Source organism: Motacilla alba, chromosome 12, assembly GCF_015832195.1.
Source record: "Motacilla alba alba isolate MOTALB_02 chromosome 12, Motacilla_alba_V1.0_pri, whole genome shotgun sequence".
Taxonomy (NCBI): Eukaryota; Metazoa; Chordata; class Aves; order Passeriformes; family Motacillidae; genus Motacilla; species Motacilla alba.
In genome coordinates this window covers 101,041-118,469 of record NC_052027.1, presented here as the reverse complement: position 1 = coordinate 118,469, position 17,429 = coordinate 101,041, and the positions used below count along the sequence as shown (strand labels likewise).

Genomic DNA, 17,429 nt, shown 5'->3' with positions numbered 1-17,429 from the left:
GCTGCTCTCCCCAGGGAGCTGCCCTCCTCACGGGACAACGGGCTGCTTTCCTGACGGAGCACGGGCTGGCCCGAGGAGGCCTACTCCTCAGGCCGCAGTTTCTGCCCGGAAAGAGTGAACTGCTCCCAGCCTTAGCTGAGAAAGGATTTTAGTGATGGTCAGTTTCAAACGCACCTGCTGATAACAGGATTTTAGTGGTGGTCAGTTTCAAACGCACCTGTTGGTAACAAGCCTTTTAGTGGTGGTCAGTTTCAAACGCACCTGTTGGTAACAAGGACGTTTTAGCTCCTCCCATTAAGTAGGAGAGTTGTCTCAGAGGAAAAAATGAGGCAGCTACAAAGCTGCCATGCAAAAAGAAGGGAAGAGACCCTGTGGAAATTATTCCCTGCCCAGAGGAACAGACTAAATTCCCTATGGAACAGAGGTAAGATGCGCATACTTGCGGGGAGGAAAAGAGGCTCTAGGTGTGCTAGGAGAGGACCTCTAGAGAGAACATGTGGGCTGGAAGAGGCCAAAGCTCTCTCTCTGGCCAAGGTGGTTGCAGTAAAAGTACCTAATAGACAAAGAGGCATCAAAACTCGGTGCATGCCATGTAGTATAAAATATAATTAGGGTTTGAGGTTTTTCATGTGTTTTGAATGTTTGGGATAAGTGGTACTGTAGAGCTCAGTTGTTTGGGGTTTTTATAAAGTTCTCATTTCAGTTGCTTATTTTTTTCTGGGAACTTTCAAGGTAAATTGTCAGAGAAGAGCCAATACTTAGTATAAAAGAACTCAACAATTACAAGTGACTGACAAGGTTTTAACAGAACTGTTTGGTCTTGTTAATGCCACATTCAATTTAAATCTCTCTTTTAAGTGTTAGCAGATGATTTTTAAAGTATGAGCTCTAATGCCTTTCATTTGGGTTTGTACATGGCTGGGCAGTGCAGAGGGAAGCTGGTGACCTCCATCAAGTGGGAGGTCTGCCCTCATTTCTCTGTTTGTCTCTTAGTAAAAGTGAGTTTGCTGTCAGCTGTAGGTTTTGTTGATTGCAGAAAAATATCACAACATAGAATCATTAAGGTTGGGAAAGACCTCCATGATCATTAAGTTCTACCTTTGACCTCATACCACAATGCCCTGGAGTCTAGAGACTTTCTTGTCAAAATTTGATGAAAAGTGGTGTCATAGTGTTACCCAGGCTGAAGAATCACACTGTTTTTAATACACAGAAGTTTGTATGTTATGTTCCTATGTTACTTGTAGAGTTAGACTAGTGTTTTTTCTCTTAGTATTTAAAGGAATACCTTTTCCCCTCACTGAATATTGTCTCCTTCTTTCACAAGCAGTGATAGTCGCTTAATGTTGTTACAGCCAACATAGTTTTTACTACTTTTGTATCAAAGCAGCATGCAAATAGGAAAGCCTGGCTGGTATTCATAGCTGTGTGGTAAAAGCAGCAGAGAACCAGCTCAGGAAGGGTAGCAGTCCAAGGTCTTGACCAGCAGTGCTTGTGTAAGTGGTATAGGATCTTGTCGTGTTGGTATTCTCCATCTCCAAATGACTTGTACTTTGATTTGAAGAAAAATTTAATAATTGTTTAAAAACCGAGATTTTTAACTAGGCATATACCATAAAATAGGTCTAAATATTATTTGCAGATAATAACTAATAACCTTAATGTTTTTTAATAAATCAGTTAATAAACAGAAGAACTCTGAAACAACAAAAGGGAGAAGCTTGATCCCAGGTGTTGGCTGAGCAGCTTGTACATTGTGACTTACTACTAAATTTTTTATCATATTTGTGAAGACATGGAACAAAATCTTTGTTTTGAAGGAGTAGTACTAGTGATAAATTAGTAAGAAAAAGCTGTGTAAGTAAATGTCAGGTAGTAAACCGAGTATAGACCTCTATTTTAATGTTAGCATTTTCTAAAAGGCGATTACTAGGTTAACTCTGAAATTAAAAATTCTGTCTCTGGTGCTTAGCTTTGCTCAAATTCAGTTAACAGTAGGACTGAAATTGTGAGGACATTTTCTTTTTTTTCCCCCTCTTTATGCTGCATTGAGACCATTTGTATATGTCTTAACTGAAGTCAAGATGAGGTAAAGTAGATGGGTTTTACAGAAGGTAAATCAGTGTGATTGAAACATGTCATCGTACCAATTAGGTCTAAATCCTGTTTCTACCAGAAGGCCTCCAGTACCATCTTCTGGTTTGATGCTTTTCCTTATTTGTCAGAGAACTGTTTAATAGGCAAGTGTCTGTTAACAGTAACTGGAACTGCAAAGCTGGAATTAAAGAAGGTAATAATGGTGTAAAGGAAAAGCCTGTAGAACTGCAGTTATGTTTTGCTCCTTTATTTCTCTACATTACTTAAACCAATGTTTAATAGCACTGTATATTATTTTTTACAAAATATTTTCACGTTCATTTCCTGCTTCTAACTGAAAGCTTCATACAACAGTCACTACATGTCAGCACCTAAATCTTCATAATATTGTCATTCTGTAGTGAGTTTTGTTTTGTTTCAAACCATGATTAGAGATCTTGCTCTGTATTCAATGCTGTCTTATTTTTCTTGTCAGTGCAAAATGTTTTCAAGGGGGGATAAACATTTACAGTGTATTGGTAGCAAGGCCATGGCTCTTACATGAAACAAAGTTAACCTTGCTGTTCATCTGTTAACTAAGGAATACAAAAGTTTTATTTTTCTCATTCTTGGTTTCTGTTTGCACATGATAATATATGCTTAATGGAATGGTCAGAGTCAGATGTATCAAAAAAAAAAAAAACAAACAAAAATGACCTTTTTATTTAGTGGTAGATGTGTATTTGTTTCTTTAAGCTTGTTTATCCAGGTGATAAACTGATCTACCTTACCATTTGGATACATATTATAGACCTTTAAAAATATGGAAAATTCTAAAAAATTTGTTAGGGTCAAAAATTCAGATCTCCATTAAGTTTCTTGAAGAAAGAGAAAAATAAAAGTAATAAAAATTCCCACCAATATAATTTAATGTAAGTAAATTCTTGAGCATGTTATTTTTATACAAAGATATATTTTAATCATAGATGCAATTCTGTTCCTCAGTTAAATATTATGACTGAGGACAAAACCACTGTATTGCAATGACTAGAACATCACTTCTCAATCTTCTTTATAAAAACTCCCACCCAAAACACTAAAAAACCCCACCGCAACAACAATAACCAAAACAACAAAACAAAGCAAAACCAACAACAAAAAAAACCCCCCACATCAAACCAAACAAAAACAACAACAACAAAAAAAATCAAAAACCAAACCCCCCCCCCAACAAAAAAACCAAACAAAAAACCCCACCCCCCAAACTCCAGAGATCTGTATCCTCAGCTGGTGTAAAACACCACAGCAGTCTGACATAGGACAGGTGTGGCCACAGGAGTTCCAAATGACTCCAGCAGAGCAGGTTCAGACAAGTGCATTTCAGTCCACCCAGCATATTTCAAATGCTGTGCTGGTTATGTGGCTTAAGCTTTTGATGACATTTTTCATAACAAGAACAGCAGAAACAACAGGAAATTTGAAAATAAAGATATAGTATTTAAATAGATGATAACAATCTTAACACTACTAGGTAGCTGTGTTAAATAAAAACTGTCCGTAGTTTAATAATAAATTAAAAATAACCTTTGGGTTTGAGTCTGAAGTATTTAGAGAGATATAATTCAGCATCTGGCTCTGTAGAGTTACTGGAGTGCATTTCAAAATACTGCAGTGATACAAAACTAAACCTTTAACATAAATTATATGGCGATTTGTGTAAAATTACAAATTGATAGTAAGTAACTATGTTGGATCATAGTCAGTGAAGTGTTGGTAGACCAGGTAAATTGTGTTTTTCCTTCATTTTCTGTGGAAGCAATTTAGCATATGCAGGGCATAATTTCATGCTGGTGCCTGTTAATGGACAAGTTATAAATCAGGCCACAGAACACCTTAGAAACATGAAGAAAATGAAGCTGTAGTTCAATAAAAAATGATAAAGTGCTTTAAATGATCATTTGTTGTTTACTGCATTGTTTCTCATGTCACAGTAGACATCTAAACCAACCCAATGAAATACAATAGTGCTCTGGAATAAGTAAAACTGAGTTTGTTACTTACTGTAGTCAATATTTCCATGTATTTTCTGGTCTTGATGTTAGACTTAGTTTACTGTGGGATCAGAACAGAAGCTTATAGTATAGGCTGAACTTGCACAATAGTATAGGCTGAACTTGCACAGACATAAAGATCACCATAAATAATCTCTTATTTTGATATTTTCATTTGCAACAATGTGTATGTAAGAAGAAGGAAGAAAAAGAGCAAGCTGGAAACAGTTCAGATCCAGTGTGTGTGGCCAGTGGGCCTGAAATACACTGTTCAGTTTTGTAAGTCAGAAGAGGGTTGCTGGAAATATATAGAAATCTGAGAATGTATTCCAAGTTCATTGAGTGAAAGCTGCTATAATATGGATGCTTCTTCCATGGCTTCAATCCACCTAAAAAGTAGAGGAAAGAAAAATGTGCATACAAATTTTTTTTTTCATTTTAAGAAAAATAAGTACTTTAGGAACATAAAGCATGAAGACGACTATATTTTCCATCCCAGCTCTAATGAGGAACAATAGTTCTGTGATTAAAGCAGGGAGCTGAGTACCGGGACTCTTGCTTTCTAGTACAATCTTGACCAGTCATTTCTTGTCAAATCTTAAAGATAATGCTTTCTTAGAATAGGAAAGATGAATCTGGTGAAGCATGATTTAAAGCAACAAAACCTCCTATAAATACTCGTTTCTTTTTCTGTGTGTCTTGGAGTGCTGCATTTTTATTACAAATTTTGTGACTATCTTATTATGTGAAAGCAGTAACATTAGAATGGGAAATCCAAACAATTATTTGCAGATGAGAAAACTAAGAAATGGGTAAATTTAACATATAAAATGTAAGTTTTTCTACAGTAATCACTTTTGACAGACTTCTATCTATGACTCTTGAGTCTCAGTCTCCTCTTTACCTACAGAAGGGAGCAAATTCTCCTTCCTGAAGGAGCTGAAAAGTAGCAGGTAGATTTTTAATGTCAGTCAGGCCAGTCACATGCATTCTGGCTTAATCAAAATTCTGAAAGCTGTTTGTTTCATCTGTTACAAAGGCGTTCTGAAATGAAGGAGGGAAAAATCCCCACATAAGCTCACTGGCTAATGTGGAAGTCTCTCCCCATACCTGTGTGCTGAATTGTTATCATCTGCTCGGAAGCTATAAAAGAGCGTCTGCTTGTGGTAGAGATGAAAAACTGTATCCATGCTTCCTTCCTCCTTTTCTGGGGCAATGGTGAAACCCAACAAAGGCAAACTTTCTGTAGCAACTTTGTCCTGAAAGTAAAGAAGTGAACCAAAATGTAGAGAAGACTTGCAACAGTTTGAAGGCTCTTTCTGCAAAGCAAATGATACAACCTCTCGGTGAGAGTCAGAAGTGTGGATGGTCTGCTTGATGCATGGCTTTTAACCCAAACAGGAGCAGTGCAAACGTTTTATCTAGTCTGAGTCTTGAATAACAGCTCACAAAGTCCAGTTCTTCATGTTCATCCACATGGCCGTGAAGGTCAAATTAGGCATTCCTTTGATGGCTGCCTTTGACATTATGGTTCAGGAGGCAAACTTGAGATTACTAAGAGTACAGCAGCAGTTCTGAAAACCTGAGACTCGCTTCCAGTTATGTTTCTTTCAATTATTTTTATTTGCTGCCTGCCAGTAGTGGTTCTTTTGGTACCTTGTCATTTCTTTTCACAGCACTAGGGACTTTTTTAGAAATCTGCTCTTTCTCAAGCAGTGCACATGTTTTCCAAAAGGCTGCTTGGAAATTTCCTAGTTAGTAATGCAATTAATCATTAATTTACTCCCAAGATACTTCCATGAATTTTGCTTGGCAGACACAGCTTTGTACGAGTTAAAGACACCATAAGCCTTAATGAAATTGTGGTTTAGCTGTTACTGATAGCTGCAGTTTTGGTCACTATATTGAGGTAGATTATATGTGTATATTGTTTTTGCCTCTGCTTTTAGAAGGTAAATTGCAGTCTAAGAATGTAAAGTAACCCATTGTTGCTTTTTTCCTATTGCTGAACCAGAAATAATCACTTTTAAGGTTAAAAGAGGTAAGGTTGGATACAGAATTTGATGCTAATGGTCTGAACTTCTGGCTTTGGCCATGAATCATTTTGTGACTCAATCTCCTCATCTGTTTAAAGGGGATAACATTGGTTCATGTAACCATCACAGGGGTGATGGTGATGCAAGTTTAAATATCTGATGTTTGCAAAGTATTCTAAACGCTTAAAGTACCAAGCATTGCTTTGACAGGTTTTTGCATTCTATATCCTTTATTTAAGCAAAATTAATTTTTATGGTTTTGCTTATGAAATCTATCAATTATAACCAAGCTTTATATCACATTTCAAGTTTATCTGTATTAAGCTATTATATAATAAGAAAAGGGATAAAATACATAAAAATGATCTAGCTGATACCCAGTCTCCTTGACTGCAAGGAAGAGCTTGCAGGCCAACACAGAAGGCATTTTTCTCACTTCTGCCTCCTGTCTTTCCCTCTTGGTGCTAGTAGGGCAAGCATGTCTTATTTATATTTGCTAAACTACAAGATTCTCCTCCCCACCCAGAATGGATCATAGTATTCTCTCTATATAAAAATATGTGACAGTTACTATGTGCACCAGAGAACACTGAAGGATCTTGAAGTCTTTAGGTGTAAATATGTATGTTAAGGTTCCCAGTGGTTGACAATTTATAATAGTATGAATAATAAGAAACTAAATAATGAAGGGCAGAATGCGACAGGTCCAGCTAGGATTGTGACCGAGTCAGTCTGCTAGGACCAGGTCTCAGAAGCATGTATTTGGAAGAACTACCATTTATACCTTTCCCTGCCTGTAGGAAGTAAAGAAGGAGTCTGATAGAAAACTATTTCAAGACAGATTGCACAGTACCTCGTTTGCTGTGTAGGTGTAGAGGACTTTGCCTTTGATAACAAACCAGCGTTTCTTCCAGTGTCTTTTGCCTCCCTTACATCTGCTGAGGTAACCACTGATGGTAGCTCCCTCTCCCGAGGCTGCCACCTGGAGCATGGTAGGAGAAATGAGGATTTGTAATAGTTAAGTTTTTTCCCCTCCTGATCAGGCATGTTTGCATCACATCAACCACTAAGTGAAACCTTAAAAGTATTGATACAGAAAAAATATAAGCATGATACTATGGTTCTTTTAAACTGTTTGAATATTTATAGTTAAACTTAATTCTCAATTACTCTAATGGAAAACATGCAGTTGAGTTATTACTGAGGTCAGTAAGATTACAGTTGTGTTCTGAAAAGCCAAACTTGTCCCTTTTCCCATATCTGGTCGTTTTTGGGTGCTTCTCATATTTTAAAAGTACATGCTTCCAGAAGTGAATTACAGTCTTGTGGCTGAACACTTTTAAGACGTAGGTATATATAGGGCCTTGCTGTGTTTTTATATTAATTTATGTTAATCACTTAGTTAATGACTTGGTTTCATTTTTGAAATAATATTTCTGAGAAGATTTGCTCCTCTTATAGAAATATTTTGAGGTCTAAGGGCTTAATGTTCTTAAAAATACAGGTTTTGAGTAGATGAAACTATATGCATGCACTCATAGAATGCAGTGTACATCATTAGTTGCAGGAGTAAACTGTAGTAGTATTGGATTTGGAAACAAAGGGCAGAGATTCAAAACCAGCTTTTGTAACAGTGATACAAAGAGATGACTGAGAATTAATATAGCAGTGTTTTGCAGCAGAACAGAAATGTTCCAGGACATAGAGTAATGCTATTGTGAGATAGTTCATGTTAATAAAGATGTGCTGCTTCCCTGTGGATAGAAAGGTGATGCTTTTTTCCTCATGGGGTTGAAATTCTTCCTGCTAGTTCTTTTAGTACTCAATTTGTGTGTTTGTATTACATGCTTGTGTCTTTGGCACAGTTTCATGAACAAACCTCAAGAAATTCCAGTGTCTTGACTGCACAATGAGTTCAGCAAGATGTTTGCACCCTAGTCTCTTTAATACAATGATAAATGCCTGCAGAAATGGGAGTACCTTACTGTACTTAAGTTCATTGGGCAGTTTAGCTACCTAGAATCAATCATCAACATGATTGGCACCTTCTTCCTGGAAAGAAAACTAACACAATTGGAGAAATCATGGCCCCATTGAAATTGGTGGGAATTGTGTTTACATTGGTGAAGTCAAGATTTTACCCATTTGCTATGAAATAGTTTTGCTTGAGCTGGAGGGAAAGTGCCTGGTGAAACATGTATGCTCTTGAATTGACTGGCAAGGCCTATTCACTAAGTCTATTTCCTAGAGTAAGTGTTATTTTATTTCTCTTTAAATCAAAGTAAGATTTCAGAAGTAAGGGTCTCCTTAAGAAAGGCAACTGGTGAACAGTATATCGTGCTCTGTTGATCTGCCCTCTTGTTCTGTCTAGTACTTTGAAAGCATTTTAGTTTTTTCAAGACTTCATAGGCTGATGAGCAAATTAAAGTACCATACACTCCCACTCTCTCAGTGGGCTCAAGACACTTCTGTGGTATCTTTAGAGCTCAGAGTATTTTTGTGAACACTACTGTGAAAAGCAAAAGAAAGAAATTGCTTGATGAAAATAAACCAAGGCATGTGCTGAGCCTGCTGCACACAGCATAATTTAAAATCATAGCTGCTGAAATATGAGCACACAGTTTTCTATAGTTCCTTGCCTTTCTCAGGCAACTTGGTTCCTACCTCCATGAGAGCTGAAGGGATTTTCTTCTGTTTCTTAAAAGATGAATAATGAATATTGTGGAAAACAGAGGAGAAGGCACTGCTTGAACACCTAGATGAAGCTGGAGGGAAGCTCACACTTAGTGGCCGCTCTGCAAGATTAAGAAAATTCAGAAAGGGAAGGGGGAAATGGATAAGTTGGTATATATCAGGCTAGGGTAGAGACATGATACACAAATTTAAATAACTAAGGAACATGCAATGCCTCCTCTATACACAGTTTTTATTTTAGCCTTTCTTTCAAATCACCTTTTTAGGTCTGATGAGCGGGCTTCATGGCACCCTCAGTTAATCGTAGTAACCTAAAGTTTCTTGAAAAGGCCTGCAAGAAAGCTGACAAAGCACAAAACACAGCTTGTTGTCCTCTTATTTAAAATGAGCATTAAGCAAATGGCTTGGACATCTTTCTCCTTTATGTTCTGTAACACCTTTCCAGGATAAATTCAGTAATGCAACATTCTTTCTGTATGAACCATTCATTCTCTTTGAATTGTACATGGGAGACAGTTATTCAGTATCTGAAAATTTCCATTAGGCCCCCATGTCTGAGTTCATATCTTCATGATTTGACTTCTGGCAACACATTATTTGAAAGCTCTTAGTAAAGCACGGCACTAGTTTAGCACAAATCTGAGTTACTCTTTCTGGATGCACATTGGCTCAGGAATGCTTTTTTGGCTGTTGTGACAGCATCTGTTTACGTGCTTTCTTGGCTAGCGTGAATTTCTTTAATCAGAAGGGAAAAATGAAACTTCATTTGTTCACGCCGTTTTTTTCCTGGCAATGTAGTAAGCTTACTTTTAGAGACTCTACATGAGTAGTTGTGCAAGAAAATTATTTCCTGTTCACTCTCTGTTCATATATGTGTAACCCCTCTCCCCTTTTTGTCTTTTATTTGAATGTGTACTTATATCAGAAGAGACTTATATAGTAGGATAGGCAGTTCTAGGTAGGCAGTAGCTCTTCTGCTTTGAATTCACACTTTCATCTGTAACTAGATAAACTCGCCTTCTAGAACAGCTCTTAGTGACTCTGCACTTAGCCTCAGTACTTAGTTTTGTAAAAGCCTCAACACGGATGAGGACAATAAAGAACCTCAAAGACATGTTTTATTTTAATGGATAATTAATTAGAAATGACAGGGAATAGTTATCACCTATAATTACATCACAGAATAAAATAGTTCAGTTACGAAGAATCTACAACAATCTAGTCCAATTGCTTGACCAATTAAGGGTTGCCCAAACATTAAAACGTGTTATTAAGGGCATTGTTTAAATGTCTCTTAAACACTGAGAGGCAGGAGGTATAGACCACCTCTCTAGAAAGCCTGTTCCATGTTTGGCCACCCTCTGGTAAAATAAAGGTTCCTCATGACAAGTCAGAACCTTCCCTGCTGAAGTGCTCAATCTTTTTCATGTGTCTTGTCACTGGAGCAGAGGCAGAAGAGATCAGCACTACTGTTTCCATGTCCCCTCCTCAGGAAGCTGCAGAGAGCAATGAGGTCACCTTCCAGACTCCTTATCGTCAAAGGAGACAAACTCAGTCCTCAGCTGCTCCTCGTAGGACATTGTTTTTATCATTATTCTGGTTTATCAAAAGGCCAGGGGAGGTCTCAGAGAACTGGCTTATACTCATAGAATCCCAGAATGGTTTGAGTCGGAAGAGACCTTAAACTTCATCTCATTCCATCCCCTGCCATGGGCAGGGATGCCTTTCACTAGACCAGGTTGCTTCAAGGTCCATCTAACCTGGCCTGGAACACTTCCAAGGGGCAGGGCAGCTGCAGCTTCTCCAGGAAACCTGTGCCAGTGCCTCATCACCCTATGAGCAAAGAATTTCTTCTGTAGAGCTAACCTAAGTTTCCCCTGTTCCAGTCTGAAAAAACAGTTTGCTAAACTTGATTTTATGGCTCACTAAACAGTTTTAGCTGCTATACAGCCTGGCTCTCCCAGAACCTCAGTACACATGGCTCAAACTTGAAATGAGGAGTACTATTTAACAAAACACAATAGAGAAGGCAGGTCCTAAATCATCCCCATTATACAAGCAGGAAATATATTGGTCAATTTTGTCAAGAATGAAGGAATCTTACCTCTTTTCTTAAGTTCCACATAGCAGCTATCACAGACTTTGGCTGATTGATCTTTGAGGTACTTCATAGGGTACTTGTTTCTTGAACAATTTCGACATACAATCTGTTTCAGCAAGAGGAGAGGCACATAAATACAATATAAGTTTAGAGATATGCACATACAAAACAAATCCCCTGAGCTGGCTGGGAGAGGAAGTTGGATAATGGACCAGACATGACTCTCTCCTGGATCTGTGGCAGTCAGGAAGCACCTGCTGATTGAAATGTGATTGCTGTAGCTTTACACTGTTGTAAGGCAAGCAGAATTGGTCACTGTATTTGGTTGCACACCATTGCTGTGTCCTTCTCTCCAGGAATTTACATCTTCCCTACCACTGAATCACAGAAAGACCACTTTAATATGACTTCTGTTTTTTGTAGCTTTGTTAGTAACATTGTTTTCTTAAACAAGTTTGTGTGCACCTCCAAACCCTGTGTATGTACAGATTGATTTTCTCAGTGGAATTAGGAAAAAAGATTAGGTTAAATGCTTTTTTATCCTATCAAAAATTGCTGGTAGTTTTATTAAAATAAATTTTAAAATCAGGTTAAAAGAAAGCAGTGGTTTGAAACAGGACTGCAGGTGTATGTATATAGGCAAATCTCTTTAGTCAGAGGTCAAGGGATAAAACCAAGAAAGCTTATAGAACCCATGAGATTTAGGGCAAAAGGCAACAGCTCTTTAGAGCACAGAGGAAACCTTCCCTTCAGTCATTGATTAAACCATGCTCTGCTGCTGAGTTTCTTCACTTTCCTTGGAAGATCATTTTGCCAGCTGTTATTAGGGACAGGACATGGAGCAGTTGTGCTACTGCTCTGGTCCAGAACAGAGCCTGTATTTTTAGTCCATTTCTTCATTGTCTCTAGAGCTAGCTGTGTGTTAGATACAAGGGCTGCACTCAGCAACAATTACCCTGTCAGCCTTTAACAACTAGCCTATGGGAGGTAATTTGACCTTAATGCAAGGTTACTGGTATTCCTTCTAGTAACATTAGAAACCTAACCAGCTAATTTAGCAAAGCACTCACTGGTTCTGTAAGAAGTTGACTTCTGATTGTGATGTTGCTACAATTTTTCAGGATTTACAAATTTACAGCAGTGGCTGCCAGTGTCCTAGAGGTGTGAATAAAACTCCCCTGAGAAGCTAAAACAGCTCTTACCTTCCCGCAGGCATGGCAATGATGTCGCCTCAAAGTGAGGGTAAAGTCACAGCCACAGTTCATGCACATCATGACATGGGACACAGGCACCAGTGTAGGAGGTCTCTCACCCAAGGGTATTCCAAGCCTTTCCCTTAGCTTAAAATCAAAGAAGAATAAATGGAGAAGCATTCACACTTCATAAGTCCACTTAGTCAGCCCTTTTGCATTACACATAATTCTCTCATTTCAGTCTACCTTCACCTGCTAAGATCCCCAAATTTTCTCATTCTTAATGCACTTATATAAGTGACCTACAGCTGCTTCAGTATTGAAAGATTAGTACACACTGCTGTTAAAGCCAGAGTCACAAAAAGTAAAATCCACATAAATCTATTTTTGCCCTGACATGACACTCTTCCACATCAGAAAAGTATCTAACTAATTGCATATGAAAATTGCAGGTAGGAACATGACTTAAAAGCTTCTTTTTGTTAGCAGCTTTTGAAATAATATCCATAAAAAGCTCTACAACCTTCAATTAAAAAAAGCACCTGAGCTCTCTGTCACTACACCTTGGGACCGCTGTGTGATAAGGGAAGGGAGAATAAAGAAAACAGTAGAACCAAAGATGAATTTACCCCACTCCAATCCATGCTTTCTGGTTGATCTTAGTATGTGTAAGCAGCTTTAGAAAATGTATTTGCTGTTCCTAGTTCTTGAAATGCACCACATGGCAGTGATGTTCAGGTGCCTTTGCTCCAAGCTCCGGGAGCACGACTGGTGCGGAACTGAACGCAAGCTAATAAGGTGTGCTACTTCAGGTTCAGCACCAAAGTATTATGACTGCCCCATTGTCATTTCACAACAGCTCAGCATGTGGCACAAGGAGGACAAACTTTTGTGCTTTTAAAGGATTGTTTCCTGTGTGGAAATTAGACTTCTGCTGACACACAGGATCTAACACAGACAAATCAAATTCCTCCAAGTTTCTCCATGCGCATATCCAAGCTTATGGCAGAGATGCAAAATAAATTATTGTTTCATTTGTTGAAAAAGGATTTGGTTTAGATTACTAAACCAACTAATTTCAAATTTTTTTTCTGTTAAGTATTTAAAAGTAGATTAGATACAGGCCAGAAAAAAAAGCCCAATTTGTTTTTAAATTCATCTTTTACTTTTTGAGGTTTTAAAAAATTAATTTATAAAATGGTTGAATTTGGAAAGGTACTCTGAAGGTCACCTGGTTCAACTACTCTGCTCAGGCAAAGCCACATAGTGGCAGTTGGCAAGAACTGTGTATGGGTTCTTCTGAACATCTCCAAGGATGGAGACTCCACAACCTCCTCAGGCAACCCTGGGTGCCAGTGCTCAGTTGCCCTCAGGGTGAAAAAGTGTGCTGCTGTTTGAAGAAATTTCCTGTGTTTCAGTTTGTGGCCACTGCCTCTAGTCCTGTCACTAGACACCACTGAGAAAGAGCCTGGCTTCTTATTCTTTGTGCCCTCCAGATATTCATACAGTAGATGCTCCCTGAGCCTTCTCCTGGATAAACAGTCCCAGCTTTCTCAGCCTTTTCTCCTATCTGAGGTGCTCTAGTCCCTTTTTTGACACTTCCCAAGGTTTCCATGCACCACACTGAGGAGCCCAGCATTGGACACAGCACTCCAGATGTGGCCTCACCAGCGCTCTTTCTTATTTAGTAAAACTGGGGCTCTACTTAATCTAAAATAGCTTTTCTACTTTTTATCAGATGCAGGTTTTGCCTCCTTAACTGGGAGTAGAATAACTGAAAAAAAAAAAAAGAGATGATAATATGCATAATCGCACTGGTATAATTTCAGTATTGCTGATGGGGTTTGCACTGATAGCAACTTTATTGTGTATATGATATTAGTGTAATTAATGCGTAGCTTTTTTTTTTTCTTTTAAATCTATGAAGTTTGTAGCTATTTTTAATAAATCTAAAATCACTACTTGTTTGTTGTTTAGGACAAAACAATCTTCCTCCAGAAGAATTAAGCAAAGGTCACAGAGTATGGAGTGTGATTAATATTTCAGAGGTGGCCCATGAGCTGTGATGAGTTTCATTGTTCAAGCTTGGCATGCTTATTTAAATGTATGGCTACTAGGAACTCCATATTGTACAACCTTCCTCCTTTCATGTCTGTCTTTCTCTCCCTTCCCTTTTCAAGTATTGAAAGATTTGGCCTCCTTTTACCTCCACGCTGCTGTGGAAAGTTGAAGTCTTGTGAGCTTTGCAGTCATCTGGGATGTGTTTGGTGATGCAGCTGTACCAGTCATCTCTTTCTGAGCAAGAGCTGTGGAATAAAATACAGCAGAGCAGTCAATGCCATGTACAGCAGGGACTGAAACAAACTGATCAGAGGAGGAAAGTTTCACTTCATGAATGTTTGCTTTTCCCCACTACTGCACTGAACTTGTAATTTTCTGACCAGGAACAAAACTGACTGTTGGACATATAGAGTGATGATTAGTGTAGCTCCATGCTTAGGACTGTGACTGAGAAGGAACCAAATGCCCAGAAAAATTTTCAAAGTAGCCTCTGGCTTTGCTATAAGCTGCTCAATCCTAGATCACAGAGGACAATATGAAGTGTCTCTTTTTGTCCTTGTCTGCCCTATCTTTTAGGCACTCTAGTGCACAGCATGTTGGCATATATGGGTTGCTCAAAGCAAGCATGTTTATGCTCATCTCTACGGTGGGCTGCTTAGGTGAATTGCATATTGGGAAATGCAGAAGTTTATTGCCTATGGTAGAGATGTGAATGTTTCAATTTTCCTTTAGCTTCTTCACACACAACCTCCAGTCTCCTGGAACAGAAGAAGCCAGGATAACAATTAGTGAAGGAAGCTGGGTGTTCCCTGGAGTTGCAGTTACCCGTGGAGGCCAGTAATTCTCCAGACTGGCCCCTAGATGCCCCCTGTGGACAAGGCAAACCAGCAAGCACTTCGCATTTCCCTGCTAGTCCAGCTTTCCCCAAACACCAGCAGGGTGGGTTCCTGTTATTTTACAGATGCATTTGCTCTGTTACAGCTGTGAGGTATCCTGCCTGTTTTAGCTGGTTTTTTCTGCTGTGACTTCAAACTGTGCACTTCCTGTTCATCTGAAACTCTGCACAGTTCTAGTGGTTTCTAGCCTCAGTCACAGGAGAAAATGCAACTCAGTGTGGTCTCCCCTTTCCAGATCATACCAGCCACTCAAATTAAAGCTATCCACTAGACTTTGTTGTAAAAATTAGCAGTGGCATCATTGCCAGCTGTTGTTCAGCTGTGATTTCCTCACACTGTCCTCATGAAGACCACCAAAGAAGACATCTGAGAACAACTTGTGTGTTGTGGTTGTAAAAAAAAAAAAAAAAAAAAGAGAACAAAAAGAGAGGAAATGCCAGATTTCCAGATTTTCTTGATGATCTTTGACTTGGCATCCCTCTGCACTATAAGCATAAGCCCTTATCTGACAAACATCAGCCTGTGCAAAATTCAACAAGCCTGGAGCAGAAACTCTGAGCTAGTGTATGTACTACAAATTGGGTAGCTTCCTCTGGAAGCCAAGGAGCTATGTTACAGGAGATCATGTCTGTCAAGAATCACACTACTAGTCATAGAATCCCAGAATGGTGCAGGTTGGAAGAGACCTTAAAGATCATCTCATGCCATGGGCAGGGACACCTTTCCCTAGACCAGGTTGCTCGGAGCTCTATTTAGCCTAGTCACTCCTTATTACTACCAAAGTTACCACCTGTCAAATTACACTTTCTAAGAAATCTGAAGATGTCTGTATCTTCCAGACCAATCATGTCCACTGCCTAGAAAACACCAAAAAAAGTCCTGATTTTCCTGATTTAAACATTTGTCTTGCGAATTCTTTAATGGAAATTCTCTTCACTTGAGAATTAAGATATGATTTAAAAACCCAAAAGAAACACAAAGAAAATCATGGCCCATATAGTGGTGGAAATTAAAGCCACTTTAGGAAAGACAGGTAAGAAGGACAACATGCTAGCAAGAGTCAGATATCTAACTGGCCCCTTCAGCCTCTTTTCCACTCAATTAAAAATATCTAGGAAGTAATTGCAGGTTTTTAGTGATTAAATGTGGGAATAACACCCATATGTTGATAAGTAAGATCAATTATGTCAATTTGCATAGGTCTGTTCTTAATTAGATATTTGACTGTTTGCATGAAGGCTCAGTGGAGTTTTTGCTGAACCTCTGACACTCAGAGAAGCTCAGCCCTTGATCCACCATTGCCACATTTGGTCCTTGTGGGATTTTTGGGATGCATCTTCTGTGCTGAGCTATCAGTTATTCATGCCAGCTCATATATTCATCATTAAGCAAACAGAAAGAGGGGTCAAGTTGCCACTGCATTTCACTAAACAGCAGGGGACATCCACGGAACAAAGAAATTGGATCAGGATAGGATTTTGTCAGAGTGCTACCACTATCACTCTAAATTAGCATTTCAGGAGGTAATATTGACTGTGTTTTCCTAATATTTTCTCTGGTATTTTATATAAGCACCACAGAGTTACACCTGTGTCCAAGATTAATATTTTTGAAATGCAAATAAAGATATAAGAGCATATGAGCCTTCTCCATAAAGGTGCTGTGCTCAAATCTGTTAGCAGCTCCCTGCTAAATCAATAAAATGGCTCTTCAGGTGAATGAACCATTTTCAGCAGGATATGGAAAGACTTTACAGTGCTATCTGCTCATATAGCCATGCTGACTTCTGAGCTTTGGTCATCCTTGGTCTACTTCCTTTAGTCCCTGGCATTCATGCTGTATTTACTCAGTTCACCCACCTTGTCTCATACAATTATAAAGGCTTTGAGGTTTGCACTTTGGTTGTTAACCACTGGCCTATAGTGCAGCCCCTCAGTGTGAGCAGTAAAATATACAGTCTTTAGGGATACTTGAAGCCTTCTGCACTTTTTCTGTCTTTGGTGCTTCTTTTGGTGAGTGTAACAGGCCAAGGATGTTGTGCAATGGAGTTAGGAGAGCGTGCTGGCTACGGGCTCACTGATACTTCATTAGCTCTGCCGGCCAGTACAAAAAGGAGGAGGAATAACTGTTCTTGGGTGACTTATGACAGATTGGTCACAAAATGAGCAGCACCAGGAGAGGGAAGGGGCTCTATCCCAGCCTCTGCCTGTCTGTTATCAGAAGGGTAACCTTAGTCTCAGGTCCTAGTTCTATCTACAAATAAACACAGCTTGCAGTTGCCTCACATACTTCGTTTATCCAAATTAAGCATGGACTTGATA

The 17,429-nt window shown here is 38.8% G+C and overlaps 1 protein-coding gene across 1 annotated transcript in view; it reads right to left on the bottom strand.

The window, feature by feature from the left end:
* Positions 1 to 3,290: 3,290 nt before the first annotated feature.
* The window catches only part of FGD5 (FYVE, RhoGEF and PH domain containing 5), a 78,341-nt gene continuing 64,202 nt past the window's right edge, over positions 3,291 to 17,429 (bottom strand). Inside the window, exons 15-21 of the mRNA XM_038148920.1 lie at positions 14,358 to 14,457; positions 12,161 to 12,298; positions 10,962 to 11,064; positions 8,828 to 8,958; positions 7,017 to 7,145; positions 5,238 to 5,386; positions 3,291 to 4,516 (exon numbers count right to left, since the gene is read on the bottom strand). Coding sequence (XP_038004848.1) covers positions 4,480 to 4,516; positions 5,238 to 5,386; positions 7,017 to 7,145; positions 8,828 to 8,958; positions 10,962 to 11,064; positions 12,161 to 12,298; positions 14,358 to 14,457 — 787 coding nt within the window. The 3' untranslated portion in view covers positions 3,291 to 4,479. The remainder of the gene's footprint in view (positions 4,517 to 5,237; positions 5,387 to 7,016; positions 7,146 to 8,827; positions 8,959 to 10,961; positions 11,065 to 12,160; positions 12,299 to 14,357; positions 14,458 to 17,429) is intronic.